This window comes from Peromyscus maniculatus, chromosome 3, assembly GCF_049852395.1.
Source record: "Peromyscus maniculatus bairdii isolate BWxNUB_F1_BW_parent chromosome 3, HU_Pman_BW_mat_3.1, whole genome shotgun sequence".
Taxonomy (NCBI): Eukaryota; Metazoa; Chordata; class Mammalia; order Rodentia; family Cricetidae; genus Peromyscus; species Peromyscus maniculatus.
The window spans coordinates 58,199,910-58,217,110 of record NC_134854.1 but is presented as its reverse complement, the minus strand read 5'-3'; the positions used below and the strand labels follow the sequence as shown (position 1 = coordinate 58,217,110).

The following is a 17,201-nucleotide window of genomic DNA, read 5'->3' as shown; positions in this document are numbered from 1 at the left end:
TCCTGGATTCTATGCATCCAGCCCTGTCACCTCTAGTCTGTCCTTTGACATCACTGAGTTAGGAAAACAAGTTTCTAATCACTCCACTGCCCTGCTCCAAACTTCCCTATGTATCCAGTCCAGTGTTCCGAACGGGCACACATGTCCTCCACAACCTCAGCTCTGCTGCCTACTGCAGCCTCATCCACCACTCTTCTTGCTCTGTGCTTCCGCCACAGCGACACTTGGTTGTGACCCCTGTCCTCATGCACCTCCTCAATCTGCAGGGGAACTCCTAAACAGGCATTAGGATTCAGCTCCGGCTCCCTGCCCTAGAAAGTTCACTTCCTTTCCTCTTACTTCTGGGACTTTAGCACTTTCAATAATTCAGTCAACAACATCAACTTCTTACTGACTGCTGGGCCTTGTCATAAACAGGCACTTAAGCAGCTGTTAATTGAATGTAGATCCAGCAGTGGGTTACAAAGAAGGCAAGATCCCTCCAACCTCAAAAGTAGAAATTCTCACAGCACTATAAGTAGCATGAATTGATAAAATATATCAACTTTAAAGGGTTGATTTTAAACAGATATCTGTCTTCACAAAATATGTATTTTCTCAAATGCAGAAACTGTATTTCACACACACACACACACACACACACACACACACACACACACACACACACACGGCACAAGCATGTCATGAAAGCAGAGGAGGGGCTATTTGATGTGAAGAAACCAAGAAGCAAGCAGAAGAGAAAAGATGGGGGTCCCAGGGAGAGAAAAAAATGAGCAAAGTACAGTGAGAGGTATGTAAGAAGATGTCATAATCAAATCCAGGATTTGTTTGATGACTAAACATTTATAAAAACAGAAAACCCTGAAGGAGAAAACTAATAAATGGAAACAGGAAACTAGAGCCTATATGGCCGCCTCACTCAGTATGACTTCCTTAAGAAGAGGCCTTTTCTTTCTCATTTACACATCCTCAGACCTACCAGAGTATAATTTCCATAAAGGAAATATTCAATAAAACACCTGTTGTAAGGGTGAAGGAGGTGTGTCACATTTGGGGGCAGAGGGTCCAGGATACTTAAGTAAATGCTTTTCTATAAATAAATTAAAGTTTACTTTAAATTTCAGATCTTTTTAAAAAGAAAATACTGAACAGCTCTGTGGTGAATAAGAAATGACTAACATTAAGCCAACATAGTTTAGTAAGACAGAAAAAAGATCAAATCACTATTTTTAATTGGCATTTTTAGAAAGAAATCAAATATAATTGCAAAGTCAAATATCAGCCTAGTATTCTTTAATTTCAAAAGAAATTCTAATGGCACAGCAAATAGGAGATTATGAATGCAAGATCTTAAAGATACCAAAATGTCAAGCTGCATTAACCTTGTGTGTGGTTTGGTTCTACCCTTCCACTAATCTCCCTTCATCACAGGGCCCTTAACTGCTCCTAAGGAGGATACACAATCAGTGTGATCTCACTGTCATTTCAAGTCACAGTCACCAATGAGTGGCCTCTCCCAACCGTCTGGATAAAATCTGATTAAAATTCTGGTACCAGTCACACAGGATAGAGAGGGGATGATAGATTCTTTCTAGACTAGGCTTCAGAGTTTCGAAGCCCAGTCAAAACAAGGCTTCCAAAGGGGAAACTCCTGATTGGAACCTATTTTAAAGATTTCAGCAACCAGACCATAATGACTCTGCTCTCAAAGAGTTTCAACAAAATCAGCTGCTAGGGGAAGCCTAGCACTTACAACTAAAAAGACAGAGTCAGCATACGCACACGCACGCACGCACGCACGCACCCAGACATAAAAAATTCTACCTCTGACTTATGTGACAGATAGCAGTCAAAACAGATCCACTAAAAGCATTGGAAAATTAACACTAGTTCACATGTATACAGTATATCTGAAACATGAATGTCACGTTTAGCCTAGGGTCTTCTCATCAGAAAGACAGAAGACAGATAGATAGAGATAGATAGATCCTTGAGGCTTCATTGGAGAGTTCCAGGCCAGAGAGAGACCCTGTTTCCAAAAAAGAAAAGTAGACAACACCTGAGGAACAAAACTGAAGGTTGATCTCTAGTTTCACATATAACCTCGCCCCCAAAACACACATACACAGACACAGATATTCACATAATCATACACATACATACATAAACCCACACAAGTACATAAACATACATATATACAGACATACATATACAAGTAATATTAAGTTATCTATGGATAGTGAAGTCTGATGTCAATTTTTAATGTATTTCTGGATTGATTTTCTGATCGTTACACAGTGAAAATGTATGTCTTCTACTGTAACACCAATAATGGAGAAGTGCAGCAGACACATCAGGAATTACCCAGCAGCAGTTAATGTTAAAGCCACAACACCACTCCAACGTCTGTGAACATTTGAGACAGGAAAAGACCCTCTGAGCGAGCATCACCCACTGTATCAATCCTATTTATTCCCTAAGTGCTCTGAAAACTCTATTTGGCCAACACTGTGATGAATGGTGAGATGCAGCAGTTGTGAGTACTATTATTGGCCATCTATACCACACAACCCCACAATCAGTAAGAAAGCGCTACAAACAGAACATATATTTCACTATCTACACACCAGTAGTTAAATAAGTGAAAATAGGCAATAGGCAAGGTTATCAAGACAAACAGAAAAGGATGAACATACTGTTCTATCCGAACCATGGCACACAACATGAGCTGCCTCTAGGTTCTACAAGATCCTTCCATGCTTTCACAGTTCTTGTGAAATCGTTCTTATACTGCCTTGTCATTTGTATGTAATGAGTCTTTTGAATCGTTAAGTCTTACACTAGTGAACAAGATGGTATGTCCAAATTCAGGTAAAGAACCATTGAGAGAGAGTGTTCTGGGGATAAGGTGCAAAGGAGCAAAAAGGGGGACAAAAAAATGCCCACCAGAAATACCTCAGGTACCTTCCTAAAATAAGAGCAAAATTAACCCTGTTCCCTCCTCCATCCTTAGTCTCCAGACTGTGAGAAGGCACTGTGAATGAAAATGACCCCTCAACCAACTGGCCTGCCATTTTTTCCCACTTCCTCAAAACACACTTCTGCTTAGGCAGGCAGCAGATGGAATCAGAAACGAGCTGCTCGGGACTCTGTTTCTAATCCTAAAGCAACTACCCTTTAGGTTTACTGGTTTCCCTTCTGGTCCTGACATTGCCCGAGTGCCACTCAATGAGTGTGCACCATGTGCTGACAGTCAGCCCAGTGGCATTTCCCTCCTGGGCTACCACCTCCCTCCCCATGCAGCCTGGACCTCAGAGTGGTCACAAAGAAATGGGTTTATAATCTGACTTCATTTTCAAATTCCTCTATTTGTACCTGGTCAGGGGTTCACTTATCAAAGAAAGGGCTAAAAGGTAAAAAAGAAAAGATTTAGCAATTATTAGCAATTTGCTTATTTCACACAGAACTAGAAGAGAATTCTAAAGCTTCATGGACACGAAGAAATCTAAAATGACTCAGAGAGGAAATGCTACTCTGTTAATTTGATCAGACACACTGTATACATGCACTAACTTACCACACTGTACCCCTCCCTGTGGATAAGTATTAACATCAATCATTTAAAAAGAAAAATCAAAGAACAAGATGTCAACTGTCCTAATATTAACAATTGTGTGGGGCAACTGCAAAGCAGAGAGACAGACAGACAGACAGACAATAGAGGAGAGGGCCTTTTCCTCATCAAAACCCTCCATGTAAGGCCTTGTGTTCAGCCTCACTGGTTCCCCTACATGTTCCAGCGAGGACCAAAGGCCTTGAGCAGTTTCATCTGCATTTCCGGGAAGAAATAGAGACTGAGAAGTCCAAGCTAGAGGTTCAAACCAGAAGAGGCCCAGTTTTATCTGACAGTGGAAACTACATTTAATAAGTGGTAGGGATACAGAAGATACTATTCATCATGAGAAACTGTATTTCAGAAAAAAATGTTCTGTGATCTACAAATATATTTGCATACATAAAACACTTATGAAAATTTTAAATTATATATAAGAGACCTTGAGAAAAACACTATAGAGGGCAATACACCCCTGTGTAAACCATGGTCATGTCAGAGAAAGATGTACAGTGACTTTCAAATTTTCTGTTAATGGTCTTTTATTTTAAAGTATTTATACTGTCTTTAAATTAAAAATATTTTACTAAAGAAATTTCTGGTTCTCTTTTAATAGACTGTTCTCCAAGGCCTTGCTGACTTTCCCCCTTTCTAAGTTGACCCAGACAGTGACTAATAAAAGCTCAACTCACCTTCCTGGAGATTGCCCAGGTAGGCAATCTGGAAACTGCCCAGGAAGAGAAAGCGGCCAGGCTGCTGGCTCCAATGTTTCCCAGAGAAAAAAAGTCAAGGGAGGAAAACAAACAAGCAACATTTTTCCAGGTGCAACCTGGGTATTGGGTATTGGTCCTGACTTCAACACTTCTACAGTTACTTCCCTTAATGTCCGGGATGGCCAACCGTACATCAGTTACTTGCAATATATGAAACTCAACAAAGTTCTGGCCAGGGGAAATTACTGTTATCAACACTAAATGCTGGCACCAAGTGCTTAGCTTTGCCCAACCTCAGGGCTGTCCTAGAGGGCAAGGCATCTCTAGTTAACCTGGAAGAGACTCACCAGATGCTTTGCCTTCGAGCGTTCCTCCTCGCTGGATATCCTTTCCCGAAGGATAGCTCTGGTAAGCTGTTCATTGGCTGCGGCCCTCTCTCGTTCTAGGTCCCTGGCTTGCTTAAGGCTGAAAAGACAAGTAAAGATAATAGTATTTTGATTTAAATTATTTTAATTACTGTAATTATTTTAGATTATTTCATAACCGAGTTAGGAAAAATACTTTGATGAATGACATTATGTTAAATGAAATAACTGAATATAAAGGAACATTACAGTTATAATTTTAAAAGCTGAAATCTTCTTGGTCCATAATCTATCAAAACTATATACAGCCTCAGCCCATATATTTAAAACAACAGAATTCCAAGACAAGAAGTTACTGATTCAGCTGACAAAGTATCCGAGTTCAACAAAGTTCTCAGGTATAACTGAAAACTTCTCACCTAAAAGTCCCATTACCTGGTCCTCCATTTGATCTCAGGAAATAGAGTTCGGCATGAAGATCTGAGCACCCTCTCTAGCACCCACACAAAAAGCCAGAGTGGTAATTCATGCTTGGAATTCAGTACTTGGGAAGCAGTGACAGGGAGGTCCCTGAGTGTGCTGGCGGGCTAGCCTAGCCTAGGCCACCAGTAAGTCCTAGGTCCCAGGGAGAGGCGCACTCTCAGAAACCAAGGTAGACAGCGCTCCTGAGAAACCACAGCTGTTGTTGGTTGTTTTTACTCTTTTGGGGAACTCAGCACCCAGCTCCCAAATAAATCACACAAAGAGGCTACTTATTAATTATGAATGACCAGCCTTAGCTTGGCTTGTTTCTTGCCAGCGTTTCTTAACTTTAAATTATCCGGTCTGTCTTTGCCTCTGGGCTTTTCCTGTTCTCTCTTTTTGTAGACCTTTGTATACCATTGTTGCTGGTCGTGTAGCTGGGTGGCTGGTCCGTGATGTTCTCCTCCTTCTCTCACTCCTAGATCTCTCTTCCCAGATCCCTCCTTCTATATATTCTCTCTGCCTGCCAGCCCTGCCTATCCTTTCTCTTGCCTCACTATTGGCCGTTCAGCTCTTCATTAGACCATCAGGTGTTTTAGACAAGCAAAGTATCATAACTTCACAGAGTTAAGCAAATGCAACACAAACAAAAGTAACACACGTTAAATTAATATTCCCCAATATTACCCCTTTTTCTATACAAAAATGAACAGTTTTAAATTTAACACAGTAAGACTGTATACAATAAGAACAATTATCAAGTAAAGATTACATTCACAATGTACTGAATTCCAACTCTTTTGTGTCTGCTCCATTTAAAGAAAATACTCCATAATCTATCCTATCTTAGTAAATCCAAAATTTTATGCCTAATTTACTTAAAACTGCAATTAGAACTATCTAGTTCTTCAACTCCCAATTATTTAAGTAAACAAAAAGTATACTGCAAACAACTTCCAAAAACTCTAAAAATGACAGAGACATCTGACTGCCTGGACAGTCACCCAAAGATCCTCTGCAACGTTGGGGGATCCATCTTCAGCTTACAGGCCCATAGTATCTGGCAGACTTTTCAATGAAGCAGGAAATTTGAAAGACTGTCTCACATATGTTAGCAAAATTTGTCAGTCACTTTCCTGTCGGTCCTACATGTCCAATTTATACAACGTAGTGTCAGGCAGTCCAGGCAAGAGCAGCTTCTTACCCAAATGGTTAGCCTTGTCACATTGAAAGCAAATGCCATAAGAAGTTTCTTCAATGCCCATCATCTCTGAAGTAAACTGGTGCTGCCAGGAGCAGATGTGTGTCTCATTGTCATGAAAAGCCCTAAGTTGACAAAACCTTTTAAATGTCATATTCTGTAGGTCTTTGAAAGGTTTTAAGACCATCTATCTAAAATATATCTCTATATAATCTAGAAAGCATACCTAACATAACTACAGTTTTGACTGTTATAAATGACTAACCATTAACCTATGTTTTCTGATTATCCTATATAGTTTATAACAATAACTTTCAAAAACTAGAACTTGACCCTACATTTCCAAATGAACTGCATAGGCACAATACCTCAAACAAAAATAGAAACATACATACAATATGTTCTAACAAAAATAACCTTAAATTTTTATCAATATACAAAAATCCTTTAAACAAGAATAGAAGCATATATACAGTGTAACAAAAATAACTTTAAATTTGTATCAATATTCTATATTCCCCTAAATGATAACAAACATCCATAACCCACCAAACATCCAAACCACCCATACCCTCCAACTCTTGGGAATGTGGGCTTAGTTTTCTCTAAACTGCTTCCTGCTGGCTGTGGGTGAAGGCATCTTTAGAGGTTCCTGAGAAAATCTTGACTTAATGACCAAGTCCTGGAAAGACCAGTTATAATCTTTGTTGATAGATATCATCTGTCAAGATTTAAGAGGTCTCCCCTGATCAAACCTGATACATATTATTCCTAAAGGAATCTACAACCTCTCATCTCCTTCGGGAACAAAACTCCAAAGCATTTTTGATTTCCATTTTACAAATATCGTTTGACTTCTTTTTAAAGTTAAGATAGCCCTCAAGTATCTAGGTTGGATCAATTTTGCAGTCCTGTTCACAATCCCACATCTCTTAGCAGTTGGCATATCAACAATCAAAAAATTCAAAATAAACAATACTGTATTGGACCCAGACTCCCTGTGTATTTCCTATCTTTACGTGGCTTTTTTCTTTTACATTACTTTTACTGTCTCTTTGGACTTTATTTTTAAACTATTTCTTTCTGTGACTGTCTAAACCTATTTTCTTTTTTCTTTTCTTAAGCCTACACACATTGTAAAACACAGTGGAACCTGTTTAGAGGGGTTTTTCTGTCTGGATCTCTTTTACTGTGCATCTCTAGTCTTTTTTGACCACAAAAACTAGCAAACTTTAAACTGCTAAGCTACACCTGAATCCTCCTTGACTGGCTCCACCCACTTCTCAGGTTGTGAAATTGAAGCCTATAACTCAGAGCCTGGTCAGAGGTTCATGACCAAGAACTGCATTCAACCTTCCTAGAGTTCTAGAATGCTGAAGCTTGCACTGTGGCAGGCGTTTTTAATTAGTTTTTTGTTCCTACTTAACTGTACTAGCTGCTCAAGGGCTCACTGTCTGGCAGAAACTCTTAAAGGAGTCATTTTTTTTTAAGCTTTCTCGGGTATTATGGAAATTCGAGCACCATGTTGGTACACCAAAATGTTGTTGTTTGTTTTTGCTCTTATGCAGAGCCTGCAATCAACTCCAAATAAATCACACATGGAGGCCTATACTTAATTATAAATGCCCGGCCTTAGCTTGGCTTGTTTCTTGCCAGGTTTTCTTAACCTACATTATCCCCATCTACCTTTTGCCTCTGTGCTTTTTCCTTTTCTTACTTCTATATATCTTACTTTCACTCTTACTCTGTGTGTGGCTGTGTAGCTGGCACTTAGCGTCCTCTTCCTTCCTCTCTTGTTCCTTCTCCCGTTCCTCCCAGATTTCTTCTATATATTCTCTCTGCCTGCCAGCCCTGCCCATCCTTTCTCCTGCTTTCCCACTGGCCATTCAGCTCTTTATTAGACTGTCAAGTATTTTAGACAGGCACAGTAACACAGATTCAGAGTTAAACAAATACAGCACACCTTAAAATAATATTCCCCAATACACAGCTGAGCTAGAATTCTGTTCTCCATGCACAAAATGATCAAGCCATGTTTGTGACAAATATATGAAGGTTTATTATCATCTTCCTCTTAAAACTGACCTACTTTTTCACTGAACATGAGTGAGTTAGGCACCATGTTAAACATAGAAGACACTGTAATGGACAAAGTGTAGAGATTCCCTGGTTTCTTAATCATACTTCAAAACAGGAGTTAACTAGCAACACATAGAAGTCTCTCCACCCAGTGTATCACTCTATCTTCCTACAATCTCCATATGTAAATATGGCAAAACTTTTAATACCAGGATCCTGGCTGATGGAATGACTGCAACCACCTCCCTTAACTCCAATTAACACCTTACATTCCAGATATGGTCTAGTGAAACAAGAAGACAGCCACAGCAGTGCCCAGATCTGAATACTACTAATTCTATTAATAAAGCCTACAATTGCATTAAGGTGATCCATAGCCTCGTTACACAATTAGATCCATATTAAGTTACAATCTACTAAAATCCCCTCATATGTGATAAATGACTTTGGCACTGGTTTTTGCCATAATGCCTTGCACAGACAGGCACTCAGAAGCACTGAATGACAGAACATTTCAGTGTAATCTCATGGACAAAGATTTTCTGATTGCCTTTTCTCTCTTCAAAGAATAACCCTTCTATACCATTATATCCCCAAAGATGCAAGCTATGCTTTAAAAGAAGGTGAAATTGTTATGTTGGTGTCGTTCTGAGTGAAATTTTCTAAGTGTGCATGATGAGTGCTAAACTTTACTTGGTGTTAGCCTATGAAAAGGACCCTTGAAAAGAAGTAGAGAAGATAAAATTTTTGTTACTGTTTTAAAGCCTCACACCACCCTGATACCCTGACGTTCTTAGAAGCAAATTATAACAGAGAAAATTATCTTGTAAAATACATCCCAAACTTACGTCTTTCTCCTAGAGGGTAAACATGTATAGTTGTTTCTTAAAGAAGAAACAACAAGAACAACAGAAATAAATATAAACTTACTCCACTAATAAACCTCTGAGACTTTCTAAGCCATAAGTACAATGAGAGTAGGCAAAAAAGGGTCTCTAAAATATTTTATAAAAACCATACAGCATGGCATCAGCCACTAAGTCTATGGGACATAGAAGGATAATGATTTCAGATCACACTGCCTCCCAGCCCAGGAGCTCAGAGTGAGGTCCACACAGCAGCAGAGCCATCTAGAGAGTTGCTGGATGCAAATTCCCAGCAGCACCTCACATCTAAGAATGAGAAACCCAGAGGAGAGTATACAGCAAAATGTCTTTTAATGTGCCACCCCCAGGTGATTCTGATGCGTGCTGGAGTTGCAAAGCCACAGCTCGATACACAAATACATCCTGGAGATATATCAAAGAGAAATAACATCAAAATGGAGTGGTCCACATGAGGACACTGATAACAGCTAAAGTTATTGAACCAGATTACAAAACTATGCATTTAAAGCACTTTAATAGGAATATTGCTACACATTTTTAAAAAGTTGCCTATTTTACATGTTAAGTGAAAACTGAAATAAAATAACAGCAATATCACTTAGGGATCACCTGCTACATGCCAAGAAGTGTGCTAGGCATTTCAGATATGCAAACCCATATGCATGTGTATTTGTATTCAAGAAGGATACTGATTCATGAACATGGACCATGAATCTATAGAACTACATTCTGTCATTCTGCTTGGTGTAGTCAGTTTTAAAGTATTTTAATAATGACTACTTTTATAATTGAATTTACTCATATACAGCTCAAGTTTAATTACAACTGGAGATATAAGTGGTTTAACTGTGAGGATCAGGAACTACTGGGAAGTAAAAGGGAAGAAGCAAACATCCTAGCATGAAAGTCTTCAACATGAAAGAAAACAAAGCCTGTCAGGCTGCTGCGTATGAAGACAAACAAGCTCTGGGCATGGACTTCGGGTCCAAGCCAAGGCGCTGCACCCACCACCAAGTAAACCCCAGCTAACTGTCATGAGCTCTGCTACATAGACTGATGCTAATGCCTACCCTATACACAAACAGGGAATTTAGCACAGGGCAACAAATGTCAGTAACTCAAAGTAACAACAGTAACAGCCCTCGCTGGGGAGTCAGGAATACAGGGAAGCACGGGCTTCTGCAGGGAGAAAACCTCAGTTGGCTCTGTGCATGTGGCAGCTTGGGCCTCTAGGCTTGCTCCCCCTCCCCCTTCACCCCTCCTTTGTCAAGAGGAAATTTTGTTCTTTAAATTTTCTTCAAGAACTTCTAGAATCAAAAACTTACCTGCCTGCTAACTATGGAGTCCTGCTTTTCACGGGTTTCTTTTTAACTTTCCTATAAGTTCAAAACCGGAAGAGCTTGGCCTATTTTTGTGAATGTTATATCCTCAGTACTTACAGCTGGCTGACCCACAGTAGATACTCAAATATTTGTTGAATGTATGCATAACTAATGAATGGCTGTCACATCCCACCACAGACAAAAATGAACCAAAAGCTACAGAACATGAAAGACTTCAGGATAAAAGAAACAGCTGGTAAACAAGCTGGCCCCTAAAAGGCCCCACCAACACTGCAGTCAGCACACATGCAGTATAACCCAGGCTACACAACTGGCACACAAGAGAAGGGTGCCAACACTTGGAAACATCGATGTCTAACTCTTTGACTCCTGGAGATTCAAGACAGACTAGTACAAACTGACTACAAGGAAGGTCCCTTTTCTTTCCTAATGATCTCTTAGTCATTTTTGCTTATCTTTACAATGAGAACTGCATAAGGAATGTCTGTGCTGTACAATGAGTGATTAAGAAACCCCACTTTGTATACTCAGGGAAGCTGGAGTGGGCCTAATGCACATCCCCATGTTCCAGAGCATTTGGGCGATATGATCTAATAAAGCTCTGTTTTCTCAGTCTTAAAGTCGAAAAGTTCAATTACATAATTAGGGGATCCCATGTAACACTTGAAAACACCATGTCTTGATATATTACTCTCCACTGCATGAAAATTCTTGAAGGTGATAAATAAAGGTATTTGCTATAAAGGCTACAGAATTACAATTTTCATTCAGTGGACACTTAATTTCTTCTGGGATTCTGAGATTTCTACTATGTGACAAGAAACTGCACATGAGGTAGAAAGCAAATGTTGTATTTGCCAATCCATTCAATAGTCACTGGGTTACAGACAATGCTCCAAATCCTGAGAATAAAGTGTGAATGACAGTCCCTGCCTGAATGAAACTTAATTATAAATGATAAATACATCATTTTTTAAACAAGACTTCTCTGATGGGACATGGCTGGAACTGCTATTTGGCTTATGTCGGAAGGCCACTGGCTGATCAGGAGGAAAGAGAAAGTGACTTAGGCCAAGGAAACTTTAACAGGCTCAGAAATACCCAGAAATAATTTTCTTCAGTTGCAGTTCTGCAACAGCCTTCAAAGTATCACAGAAGCTTAAAACTGCCTCTGCACTACACAGAGAAACCCTGTCTTGGGAAAAAAAAAAAATTGGGGGGCTGGAGAGATGGCTCAGTGGTTAAGAGCACTGGCTGCTCTTCAATTCCCAGCAATCACATGGTGGCTCACAACCATCTGTGATGAGATCTGGTGCCCTCTTCTGACCTGCAGGCATTCATGCAGGCAGAACACTACACATAATAAAAAAATAATAAATATTTTAAAAAAGAAAAAAACTGCCTCTGCAGTTTGTTTTATTTCAAATTATTCTGGAAGGCAGAATTTCATGTAGATGGTATACTGTTAGAAGTGAAAGCCCCATACTGGAATATTTTAAATTCTGTGAACCTTTCCTCAAACCATCCCCACCAAAAACGTCCTTTTTCACTCACTCCTTAAGTCATTTCACACACTACTTTACAAAGAAAGGCTGCTGACTGCTGGGGCACTCCCAGTTCTTTGTGGAGCACTTCTCTGGTTCCCTGGCCTCCATCCCTCAGGCTACACAATTCAGGAACCACCTAGAAAGGCAGCTGTCCTGCAATGTCTTCTCCCTCCCCGGTGAGACAGGCCAGCTGGCCATCTGAGAACACACTCCCAACCGGGGAACTGTGAGATCAGAAGCAATGCCATGTCACAAACTCTCCATGGGGACAAGAGTCAGGTCCATACTGACAATGCAAGACAGCACTCATTCGCCCCTGTTGCCTGAAAACAGGGTGTGGGATAAAATAAGGCTTTCATTATTAACTTGGGTCTCTGATGATTCAAGAATTATCTCAAAACTAAACAGAACAAGCATCTGAGCAAATACAGCCCCCTTTTTATTTATTGGTATTTCTCACTTATTATTTCAGATCTCCTGGTCTAATATTATTCTACATTAAGCCCCTGATTTAAGTTTCATTTAAATTTCCTTCTTTTAAATACATATCTCTCCTCATTTGAATTCTCTAGAGTTTTCAGCAAAGAAGTAGGAGTTTAGTGTAAACTTTTCCTATTTGCATTAAGTAATTGGATAGCTTGCCTAAGCTTAATGAAACAAATACCAGTTGCTGATGCCCTTATACCTCAAGCCCCAGCAACTTAGCTCTTTTTCTCTGCATATTCTCAATCAGGTAAGAGACTGAAGATGTATCGGCAAAATGAGTTTCTAAAAACCAGCCAAATATCTTAAAATGAATATTATTCCATGTCCCTTCTAAATGAGACCCAAAATTACTCATTACATTCAACTCACACATCTGGTATAAAATCTAGTTCTCTATAATCTAGTCCCAGGGTAAAAAAATAAATAAATAACAATCACCCAGCTTTATTGCCTTCTGAAAAACTTAAGGTTTTAAGGAAGTGGAAAGGGAATTTTAAAAAGAACTTTAGCTAAGCATCTTTTCATGTATCAAATTTCATCATGCTCCATGAGAGAGGCATTACTTTTAACAAAACAAAAACTCAAGATGCACACCCGAGGCAGGAAATGCTCTGAGTCCTATTTCCGAAGCAAGCTATGTTTCTTAAACATCCTGAAAGGCTATCCCCCTCCTGGAGCATGGTGACGTGCACCTGTAACCCCAGCAACGAGAAGCCTGACTTTGAATTTGGTGAGATCTGCCTCAAAATGAGAAGTAAAAAGGTTGAGCTAGACCTCAGCCAAATGAAGAGTGTTTTGCCTGCCAAGCTGAGATACAAAGTTCAGGGAGGCGAGATGCAGTGAGTTCTCAATTGACATTAGTTTTTTTGGTTTTTTTTTTTTTTTTTTTTTGGTTTCTTGAGACAGGGTTTCTCTGTGTAGCTTTGTACCTTTCCTGGAACTCGCTTTGGAGACCAGGCTGGCCTCGAACTCACAGAGATCCGCCTGCCTCTGCCTCCCAAGTGCTGGGAGACATTAGTTTTTAAGGTATAGCCTCCCATCCAACGTCAAATAAGAACAGGACTTAAGTTCATTGTTATCAGAGTTATTTTAAAATATGCTATTTCATGTCTTTTCCCAAAATCAAATGCACTTCACTGGTTGCCCAATGTGGTCTGGCTCTTAATATCCCTGAACTTCTGTAAGTCAAGATCCTGCACATTTGGTCATTCCATAATAGCCAAATTTGTTTTTATACAGGTAGATACATAAGTAATTCTACACAATTCCAGCTAAGTAAATTACTTTATAATTTAATATATAAGGCCATTATACTTCTGGGAAAAAGTGGATAAGAACCTCAGATAAGGGATGAGAATAAATGGGAAAATGTGATTGTTAGCATTAAAGTGATGTGACTAAATGATTTATCTAAAATTGAACTACAACTATTAGACAAGATCTGCAAAATATTGTAATGTAGTTGGCTCCAACAGACTGAAGCAGAGAGAAGCCAGTGACTGCAACCCCCCAGGTCACTTTGAATAGTAAGGAGAAATTCCATTTTAATGCATCATATTTTGTCAGAACATGCTGAACTAGCATTGAAAATTCTGTTTACCATTCATTTTTAGACAGAAAAGCTGAGCTGGATAATTCAATGAACTAATTATTAGACTATTAAAAATAATGACAGAATAAGCACACAGTTTTCCATTTATAAGACTTTACAAAAATAAAAATACATAGCAAACTTAGCACACAGCTCAAACTATTACAAATCCTGGAAGGAAAAGTATATGGAATAATATTCTAAAATAAATACATGTAGATGAATGTACATTAATGTAGCTCTGATAGATCCATACATAACATCTATATGTGTGACAGACAGAAGTGGGAGTGGAGCGAGGGAGGGAGGGAGAGAGGGAGGGAGAGAGGGAGGGAGGAAGGAGAGGGGAGGGGAGGGGAGGGGAGGGGAGGGGAGGGGAGGGGAGGGGAGGGGAGGGGAGGGGAGGGGAGAGGAGAGGAGAGGAGAGGAGAGGAGAGGAGAGGAGAGGAGAGGAGAGGAGAGGAGAGGAGAGGAGAGGAGAGGAGAGAAGAGAAGAGAAGAGAAGAGAAGAGAAGAGAAGAGAAGAGAAGAGAAGAGAAGAGAAGAGAAGAGAAGAGAAGAGAAGAGAAGAGAAGAGAAGAGAAGAGAAGAGAAGAGAAGGAGGGAGGGAGGGAGGGAGAGAGAGGGAGAGAGAGGGAGAGAGAGAGAGAGAGAGAGAGAGAGAGAGAGAGAGAGAGAGAGAGAGAGAGAGAGAGAGATCTGTCTTAAACATTGACTGATGGGCAATCTAGCAAATCATATCCTATAGTGATATTATTTAGCTATCACTGAGTATTGAAACCTGGTTCTAACCTATCTGACCCTCTTTGTCTTGATGTATTATTTCAAACAGCACTGACTTAAACAATCCAAGTTTCTTTGTGTTGTAGTTGGATCCTACACGGCCTTCAAATGCACTTAGAGTAAAAGCTTGGTCTCCACAGTATGTTCCCAGGTGGCAGAAACTCTTAAGAGGCAGACCTTAGTGGCAGCCCTTTAGATCACTGTAGGACATGTTCTCAAATGGGAAGGACAAGCCACTTCATCTTCCTTCTCTGTCTTCCTGGTTCATGATTAGTGAACAGCTCTTCTTTGTCAAAATTCCATCATGTGGTGCTGTCGCCCCAAAGCAACAAGGCCAACCCAACCAATTAATGGCTGGAAACTCCAAAACTGTGGGCCAAAATAAACCTCTTCTCTTTATAAGGTAGTTACCTCAGGCACCTAGAATGGAATGGAAGGCTGACTAACACACCTCACTTTTCACAAGAATATTCTTTTTTTTAAAAAAAAAAAGTAATTTTATTTTAACTTGCACAAAATTGTGTTGAAGTTGGACATTTGCCTCTGTAGCTCCAAAATGATGCAAAAAGGAAACCTGCCCCAAACTAGATGCTGACAACTGTAACTGCAGGGTAACCATGGTCACCCTCGAAGCACTTTTCAGCCCACACTACCAGGTGACTGCTTCCCATTTATACATGGGGTATTATTTTGTACCTAAAGTTCCTATTTCATTTCTCATTTGGGAATAAAGCACCACTTGCCCTGCAGTTGCTGGGAGCTTCTTATCAAATCTTTACAGGGTTTAGAAGTGCATTTATATTTGGACAGTATTCAGCTTAGGGCAAAGGTAAGGACACCATAGGCAGGACCCAGCCTCTGCATCTCTTCTCCCTCATCATGCACAGTCAAGCTCCTACACAGGAGGAAGACCCATCGCAACCCAAAGCAAGTACTTTTGTCTTCTACTAGAGCAGCGGTTTTCAACCAATGAGTCCCGACCCATTTGGGGGTTGAATATCAGATATCCTGCACGTTAGATATTTACAATACAATTCATAACTAGCAAAATTACAGTTATGAAGGAGCAACAAAATAATTTTATGGTTTGGGCGTCTCCACAACATGAGGAATTGTATTAAAGGGTCACAGCATTAGGAAGGTTTCAAACCACTGTATTAGAGTGACCTAGGCCACTTCTTTTTTCTGGCTTGAGTGAATATTTACAGGCATCATAAGCCAAGGTGATCAAGATTTTTAAGTGTACATTGATCGTCATAATAGTCAAAATAAAGCTGGATAACGGCAGAACAGATAGACACTATTAAACTGTGATGAATCAAGGCTTCAAAAGTCCTATGCTATGGAAGTTGTAGAAGGAAACTTACAACCTGTTCCTATTAAGCAGCTTGCTTACTGCATGGATGAGCCTCCCACTGCATCTTGCCTACAGCTTCCTTCACTGGAAGGAAAAAAAGGAAGCAGGGCAAATGTGATCATCTCTGGGGCTATCACTTTCATGGGTCCTCACTAGACAGATGTCAAGCCCTTCAGCATGTCTACAATAAACATGGACAGTATGAAGAGTGGGCAGAGAGACGATGAAATGGCAGTGTTCTAAGAAATATTGGCGGCTTCTCATAAAGAGCACACAAGGCTTTCAGAGAAGCTAAATACACTATCACATATGAAATATGCATTCTATCTTTTGCATTGTTTTGCACTTCCCTTTCTTTTTTCATAAAAATACACTTTTGCCAGGACAAATATGATGTAAAAGCATGTGACTACTAAATCTTGGGAACATAATCAATACCTCTCTTCGTTTTTATTTGAAAGGACCTTCAGCTTGAACCATAAACACATACAGTCCAAGCTCCTCCTTCTCTGATGGGATGATGCTCAAGATCAAAGTATGGCACACTCTTCCAGCCGGCCCAGAGCAAACATCTGGAGGGTAAGAATGGCTGCACAAATCCCTTTTAATCCGTCCTTTTTCAATCAATTAGTGACTGGATTTCTAACCCTTTTGGTTCACAGACTGAGCATGACTGACACAAAAAAGTTGTTTTATAAACTGATTGTGCTTCTGAGGTCACTGGACTGCTTCCTTTTGTTTAGTGCTGAGAACCTGTGGTTTTACCTTTTCTAT

At 39.9% G+C, this 17,201-nt stretch overlaps 1 protein-coding gene across 2 annotated transcripts in view; it reads right to left on the bottom strand.

The window, feature by feature from the left end:
• Chchd3 (coiled-coil-helix-coiled-coil-helix domain containing 3) overlaps positions 1-17,201 on the bottom strand; it is a 281,206-nt gene that overhangs the window by 177,685 nt on the left and 86,320 nt on the right. For both annotated transcript variants that reach the window (XM_042273011.2, XM_042273012.2), the window contains exon 4: positions 4,674-4,791. In XM_042273011.2, coding sequence (XP_042128945.1) covers positions 4,674-4,791 — 118 coding nt within the window. The remainder of the gene's footprint in view (positions 1-4,673; positions 4,792-17,201) is intronic.